The sequence below is a fragment of the Bufo gargarizans genome, chromosome 8 (genome assembly GCF_014858855.1).
Source record: "Bufo gargarizans isolate SCDJY-AF-19 chromosome 8, ASM1485885v1, whole genome shotgun sequence".
Classification (NCBI taxonomy): Eukaryota; Metazoa; Chordata; class Amphibia; order Anura; family Bufonidae; genus Bufo; species Bufo gargarizans.
In genome coordinates, this window is record NC_058087.1 from 198,477,023 (window position 1) to 198,485,363 (window position 8,341).

An 8,341-nucleotide genomic window follows, 5' to 3' on the forward strand; every position below is an offset into this window, starting at 1 on the left:
GCCATGCTTTCACTTTCTCTTCACTTGTTTAACTCATTCTTGCCCTGCACGTTGTATGAAGAGCTCCTGCAGTGCAATCACCGGGAGCATTCCCAGCAATGTCCACAGGAGACACAGGCAAAAGGGAAGGCAGGAAAGTCACCAGTAAAACCATGGAAGCCTAACCGGGTGCAGTCAACAGCAGCCGAAAAGTACTGACAGATATATGTATAGGCATAAACAGATCCATCAACAGTAGACAAAAAGTACTGACAGATATATGTATGTGTATGGAGGCTCAGTGGTTAGTGGTGGCTCAGTGGTTAGCACTGGTGTCTTGCAGCGCTGGGGTCCGGGGTTTGAATCCGACCAAGTACAACATCTGCATGGACTTTGTATGTTCTCCCTAGGTTTGTTTAGGTTTCCTCCGGGTTCTCCGGTTTCCTCCCATACTCCAAAGACATCCTGATAGGGACCTTAGATTGTGAGCCCCATTGGGGACAGTGTGATGCTAATGTCTGTCCTGCGCTGTGGAATATGTCATCGCTATATAGGTGCATTAAATAAATACATAAACAGATCCATCAACAGCAGCTGAAACGTACTGACAGATATGGACTACTCACAAAAAGTTCGGAATATTTGGCTTTCAAGTGAAATTTATGGAAAACGTAAAACGCTCCCACTCCAATGATATCATACCATTAGAGAAGGGCAAGTAGAAGCATGCCACTGGCCTAAGTAACTGGGACAAAGTCCTAAAAAATAAAAATACACCCGCAAACTGGGATATTTTTAAAAGCATCCTAATCTCTAATTGTGAGAGGTACGTACCTTATGGGAATAAAGGGCGAGAGAAAACCAGTGTGGATAAAGTAAACCTTTCCAAAGTGTGTTAACCCTTTTAGTGTTAATATGCTCTACTTTATTAAAGATGGGCGACTATGGCACAAAAATTATCAAGAAAATATGCCATCTAAAATCCAGAAGTTTACAAATAAAAAATGTAATTGATTTTCCATCCACAATGTGCTATGATAATAATAATCTCCTGCACTCACCCAGCTGAGCGTAGATTGCGCCCGTCTCATTCTTATTCATTTTCGCACATCCTCTGTTGTCCACGATGCTAATGGCACTGGTCAGCTCGTACGCATTCCTTATCATGGTCTCGGGCTTCTCCTCTGATGAGGCCACCTTAGCGTACATCGTGTAGGCTCCATCATTCACCACGTACTTACAGGAGTTGATGAAGGAGGACTTCCCATGACCGGTGAAACCGAAGAGCTGCAGGAGAACCCGGGAGTAGCCCTGATTACCACGAGGTCCACTATCCAGGCTGAAATTCCTGATAGAGTCTCTCATGGACAGAGAATCCATCGCTGGTTCTGTGTATAGTGGAGCTGGTTATATACAGAGTCTGTTACAAAAGTGAAAATTAAAATAATTCTTTATCTTCCTGTGTTATAGTTTAAGGACCTACTGTGACAAGGCAGAAATGAGAATCCCCCGCCCTCTCTAAATCCTGTATTTATAAAGGTTGTCTATAAATGTGATCATGAAGCACCTTAATCTTCATTCCTGTTCAATCATTGACAGCTCACACAGGACTGCCCCCAGGCCATAAACTTAGAGTCAGCACCGATTTCCATTTATAATTGGCTTCTTCTTCTGAATCTTTTCCTACAGGAATGGTTAGAGAGACCGATCTACCACTTCCGCTCAGTCTTTCTCTCGAGACCCTTATCATGTTTGGATGAAATATGTGGCTGACATTCATCATACATGGTGCAGATGATAAAATGACTGCAACTCTCCAAATCCCATCCTGGCATAATGCTTCATTCCGCTATAAGACTGCATTGGTACTGGAGGTGGTGGTGGCCACTATCACTGAGACGGAGAAGGTCATGGGAGTAGGGTCGGTCATGGGGATAACACTAGATAAATGACCCTGTACTCCTGACACCAGCAGACCACCAGTACACAGCTGACACCGGAAGACCACCAAGTGTGCTGCTGAAACCCCATCTATTTCTAACAGTAGCACACCACCCAATGAACTCCTGACACCAGAGGACCACCCAATGAACTCCTGACACCAGAGGACCACCCAATGAACTCCTGACACCAGAGGACCACCCAATGAACTCCTGACACCAGAGGACCACCCAATGAACTCCTGACACCAGAGGACCACCCAATGAACTCCTGACACCAGAAGACCACCCAATGAACTCCTGACACCAGAGGACCACCCAATGAACTCCTGACACCAGAGGACCACCCAATGAACTCCTGACACCAGAGGACCACCCAATGAACTCCTGACACCAGAAGACCACCCAGTGCAGTCCTGACACCAGCAGACCACCCCATCTATTCCTAACACTAGCAGACCACCCACTGAACTTTTGACATTAGAAAACCATCCAATGAACTCCTGACACCAGCAGACCACCAAATGCACTCCTACCACCAGCAGACCACCGAACACAGTCTTGACACCAGCAGACCAACCCTTAAACTCCTTTGCCCACAGAATTTCTCTTCATTGCTGCACATTTTAGAGTTGAACTTTACTTGGTCAATTCTCTGTCTTCAGGTAGTTGGTACAGTTCATTCATATGGTAAAGCAGTAATATAAATAATGGTTCAGCTGCATTCCTTGTAACAGGCTTGGCAATTGCAATTTGAGGAGTTTTCCTTCTCTCTATATCTGGCAATACTTTGTCCACACTCTAGCACTCAGTTACTGGATATAATAAATGCTTACTGGTCAGTACAATCCACAGGGCGGTCTCAGGCATCAGTCTTCTGCTCCATTCTTTGGAAAGGATGCTCACTGAGGAATTACAATCCACTATGTCTATAGAGGACAACTCACTCGTATAGTCGTCTGGTTGTGTCCAGGTACTTTTAGGTTCCTCCCGGTCACTGTTGCTTGTGAAGTCTCTTGGCTAATTTAGCTCTAACCTCCGCTAGACTTTCTCTATATCCAGACGTAGACTCACTGGTCTGTACTATGCTGCTGGGGTATTGTTCTTGTTCTTAGTGCTCCCTTGGCCTGGCCAGAGCCAACGGGCTAATATGGCAGCTACATGGTGGACTAGGCCTGTACTGCTCCTCTCCACATCTAAGTACTCTGATCTCTCCTCCTTTTACTGTTCTACTGTCCTCTCCTGAATTAGTACACCCTCGGCTATATATATATATATATATATATATATGTGGTGCCAGCACCACCTAGGGGTGAATGGATGAAATTAAACTAAACAGCCTGTTAATCGGTATTACAGCTTACGCAAAAATAAATTAGATAGTAATATACAAGAGTTTAAAGTGACCACAACATCACTGAGAGGGACACTGCATTGTCCGCTGCTTTAAGATAAACCGTCCTCAGCGTTGGTCTTGCTAGATGCTGTGAATCTCAACGCCATCACCTGAAAGATATAACCTATACGGCGTAAACACAAATATACAAATTTTCACTGCTGCAAGGTACTATTATGGCCCTTAGATAACCACATATGAGCAAAGGGTCATACATAACTATACACATTTATTGAAACCTTTTTCTTTTCGGCTCTCCTGGCGCAAGGGTGACATTGGGCGTTGTGACTTCGGTGCTTGACGGTGACAAAAAATGGGCGTTGATCTTATATTAGGGCAATAAAGTCCATGACAAAGTCCTGAAACAAAGTCCATCCCCAGATTTGAGGTATAAGATATTTGTAATCCAAAGGGTTAAAGTGCAAAGTCTTTGGCTGGTAAAAGGATGTGCGTTGCATAAGACACAGAAGAAAAACCCTCCCGTACACTTGACTTGAACGTTGCTGTAAAACCTGAGTTAAAGTCCCAGACAACCTGAGAAGGGGGTAAAAAGGGGATAAAATGGTGCAAACTAAACAGGGCACAACTTGGAGTGTAGGAAAGATATTGGAGTCCAGCAGAAAGTCCTCTATGATTAGCAAGGGTAAAGGACTCTTCACGGGCCTGGGGAACTGCCACTTTAAAGGGAACCTGTCACCGGGATTTTGTGTATAGAGCTGAGGACATGGGTTGCTAGATGGCCGCTAGCACATCCGCAATACCCAGTCCCCATAGCTCTGTGTGCTTTTATTGTGTAAAAAAAACGATTTAATACATATGCAAATTAACCTGAGATGAGTCCTGTATGTGAGATGAGTCAGGGACAGGACTCATCTCAGGTTAATTTGCATATGTATCAAATCGTTTTTTTTACACAATAAAAGCACACCGAGCTATGGGGACTGGGTATTGCGGAAGTGCTAGCGGCCATCTAGCAACCCATCTCCTCAGCTCTATACACAAAATCCCGGTGACAGGTTCCATTTAACAAAACTAGATGAGAGTTCCTCCCCTCAAAACAAGAACCTTGACTCCATAGATATAGTCCTTTCCTAGAAATTGAATCAGATGGCCAACCGGCCTATTTAGGGATAGGGATCTGGTTAGGACAGAACGTCCATGTCCAGTGGGCTCCCTGAGTCCCATTCATCCAGGGACCACTCCGGAAGAACTTGGAAATTTCTCTTTAAAATGCAGGTGTGCAAGGCCAACTTTGGGTTCTGCTAGTAAGGTGGTCTTTTCCTCCACCACTGTTGGTTCGATTTTAGCAGTAGGTTTTGTCAGGTTTAGGGAAGAACTTCCTGGAGGCTTTGTTTCCATAGGTGTAGATACAGGAGAATCTGCCAGTGTCTCTTGACATCATTGTATCGTCAGTTGTAAGAGGCGTCGCAAGCATTCCTGACTCTCCACGTTGGCGCGGGCAGATCCAGCTGGTTCTGGTGGACATTTGACCTTCGGCCTGGCTCTAGGATGACTTTCATGATCCTTAATGGTGATGGCTAGTTGCCAAAGGATGTTAGTGCCGGCGATCCCAGTTGCATAGTGACTCTGGCTTGGCATAGGGGGTGGTACATACTTTGCTGTCGGCCTCACGGAGATACATGGAATTTCTTAATCTTCCTCCTCTTCAGATTCTGGGTCTGCTACCAGTTCCCAGGTCTCTGGTTTTGGCAATGGCCGCACCACTCCTGTAGCATAGGGACCACGAGTTCCCTCTGCAGGGGTGAACTCCACCACCTCATTTGCATATAAGCTGTGGAGAAAGCTGGGCATATCTTTGCGTTTTACTGATCTCCGGTTCACGTAATAATCTCGCCCGGTCTCTAGATCGCGAATAAATCCAAACCCTCTAGTTTTACAGAATGAAAGTACTCTGCCCAATCTCCAACCAAGGCTGGCAGCGATGCTAGTGGCTCACTTAACATTTTACAAGTTAGTTCTCGTAATATTGCTTGCAGGCGTGGGTCCGCTTAAGCCGTGCCGTTTTAATCTCATGGCTAAGTTGGGTCCATACTTCTTCCGGCAAGACGGCCAAGGAGCTCTCCCTGATGGCAGCGGCAATTAGGGGCAGCACTGACAAGGACTGATCCTCCCCGGACCTTTCGACATGCATCTCAACACAAGAGGATGCTACTGGTGGCTGACCTGAAGCGGTGGTGGGCGGCTTAGATGGAGAATCCACTCCCGCTCTCGCCAGTGGAAGTCCCACAATTCCTGGATGCAGGCCTGTAGCACCATCTCGTCTGAGCCTGTCTCAGCAGTCGGGTGACTCTCGGCTTCAGCAGCGGCAAGGGGACAGTTTTCGGTCACCTCCTGTGCCGGACAGACGTGCTGTTCAGCCATGCTGAATCTCTCTCACTTTTCTCCAGCATACGCACATAGTCTTGCAGGGTTTCTTGCATGCATGCACGTCACGCTCTTCTCAAGCGGGGTACACCCCCTAGGTCCATTTTGCGCCGGTGTCTGAATACTGCAGCAGCATCAGTAAGGCACGATGTTAAGCAGTTACTTTGCATGAAGGGGTTTGCCCTTGCTTTTCCAGCTCTAGAGGGGGCGTTTCTCTCAAGGATGGCACAACAATTATATAGTGAAGACTTCAGACGGCCATTTTAAATACAATACAAGAGTCTATTAACTGACTGCAAACAGTGTTGTTGACATGACAATATGCATTTTTCTCACTTTTAACAATGCGATTTGATAGCAGGGGTCTTGTATAGTATCTGTGGGGGCTTTAACTCCGTCACTGTGCACACATACACGCGTGTCAGTTCACTCTTCACCACAAGCAGTGTTTATTTCAGCAAACAAAGGTAAACATGTCCAAACTCTAGCTTTAAGCTTTCTTCAGCCCACAAATATTGCATAACATAAAGTCCCACATTCTGTGTTCAGTCCAAATCAGGTCACAACAATACGATCTCGCCACTCTCTGGGGTTACTCAGAAACCAAGTCCTCCCTCTTAGCTTGTTCAGCTTTACTTAGCCTGTGCACACTTGATCCTCAGCTGAGATTCCCACACCCTTTTTAACCACACAGTAGGAAAACCCTGGATGGAGTACGGGAGTGACCTGTCCCACCCAAGCTCTCTGGTCACTCCTAAAACCCGGACCCAAAATCCACTTTTAACGAAAACCTCCCAGCAACCTAATGTTACTGGTATACTTACTTCCGGGAATTATATCACTGAGGCATACATTCTCCGTGAGACGTACTGACCATCCACGATTCTCCTCTCTAGGTTACTACATATCCCTGTGTATTTTCCATTTATTTAAACAATTCCCCAGCACGATAACGACGTGTAACATGTAAAGTCTCTCAATTAAGCAAGTAAAGCTTATTCTCATAAAGCACAAAGGATTGGTATCCTATTCGGATCCTATTTGCATTATGTGCAGAGGATTTAGTATCCTGTTCGTGACACCAAAATTATGCAGTGACCGGGCCGCAGGGGCAGTATGTAAGTGTAGTGTATGGTGAGCCGATGGGGGTAGTAGTTTTACTCACTGTTCTGTAGTTCCCTGGACAGGTGTTCAGTGATGGGGAAGTCAGCACTAAATCCTCGGGGAACTCTCTGTTACTGGGATCACCAGCCAGATGGTAGTTGAGGTGCCCTTGATGGTATAGGTGTTTAGGGTGCTTTGGAGGCTTGGACCCTGGTGTTCTTGACGTCAGCCCCGTTAGGTGCAAATGAAGGTGGTATGAAGGATGAGGAGTCAGTAGCAGTAAAAGAGTTGAACTTTACTTGGTCAATTCTCTGTCTTCAGGTAGTTGGTACAGTTTATTCATATGGTAAAGCAGTAATATAAATATTGGTTCAGCTGCATTCCTTGTAACAGGCTTAGCAATTGCAATTTGAGGAGTTTTCCTTCTCTCTATATCTGGCAATACTTTGTCCACACTCTAGCACTCAGTTACTGGATATAATAAATGCTTACTGGTCAGTACAATCCACAGGGCGGTCTCAGGCATCAGTCTTCTGCTCCATTCTTTGGAAAGGATGCTGACTGAGGAATTACGATCCACTATGTCTATAGAGGACAACTCACTCGTATAGTCGTCTGGTTGTGTCCAGGTACTTTTAGGTTCCTCCTGGTCACTGTTGTTTGTGAAGTCCCTTGCCTAATTGAGCTCTAACCTCCGCTAGACTTTATATCCAGACGTAGACTCACTGGTCTGTACTATGCTGCTGGGGTATTGTTCTGTTCTTAGTGCTCCCTTGACCTGGCCAGAGCCAACGGGCTAATATGGCAGCTACATGGTGGACTAGGCCTGTACTGCTCCTCTCCACATCTAACTACTCTGGTCTCTTCTCCTTCTCCTGTTCTACTGTCCTCTCCTGCATTAGTACACCCTCAGCTATATATATACAGGTCCTTCTCCAAAAATTAGCATATTGTGATAAAGTTGATTATTTTCTGTAATTACTGATAAACATTAGACTTTCATATATTTTAGATTCATTACACACAACTGAAGTAGTTCAAGCCTTTTATTGTTTTAATATTGATGATTTTGGCCACAGCTCATGAAAACCCAAATTTCCTATCTCAAAAAATGAGCATATCATGAAAAGGTTCTCTAAACGAGCCATTAACCTAATCATCTGAATCAATTAATTAACTCTAAACACCTGCAAAAGATTCCTGAGGCTTTTAAAAACTCCCAGCCTGGTCCATTACTCCAAACCGCAATCATGGGTCAGACTGCCGACCTGACTGCTGTCCAGAAGGCCATCATTGACCCCTCAAGCAGGAGGGTAAGACACAGAGAGACATGTCTGAAGGAATAGGCTGTTCCCAGAGCGCTGTATCAAGGCCCCTCAGTGGGAAGTCTGTGGGAAGGAAAAAGTGTGGCAGAAAAAGCTGCACAACGAGAAGAGGTGACCGGACCCTGAGGAAGATTGTGGAGAAGGAGCGATTCCAGACCTTGGGGACCTGCGGAAGCAGTGGACTGAGTCTGGAGTAGAAACATCCAGAGCCA

The 8,341-nt window shown here is 45.6% G+C and overlaps 1 protein-coding gene across 2 annotated transcripts in view; it reads right to left on the bottom strand.

Moving 5' to 3' along the window:
* LOC122945090 overlaps positions 1-1,518 on the bottom strand; it is an 82,140-nt gene extending 80,622 nt beyond the window's left edge. The window contains exons 1-2 of one of the 2 annotated variants that reach the window (XR_006391090.1): positions 1,463-1,518; positions 1,041-1,382 (exon numbers count right to left, since the gene is read on the bottom strand). Coding sequence is in view for 1 of the 2 variants with exons in the window: in XM_044303954.1 (XP_044159889.1) it covers positions 1,041-1,359 (319 nt within the window). In the remaining variant the exon portion in view is untranslated. The remainder of the gene's footprint in view (positions 1-1,040; positions 1,383-1,462) is intronic. The other variant, XM_044303954.1, reaches the window with a different exon arrangement.
* Positions 1,519-8,341: the final 6,823 nt, after the last annotated feature.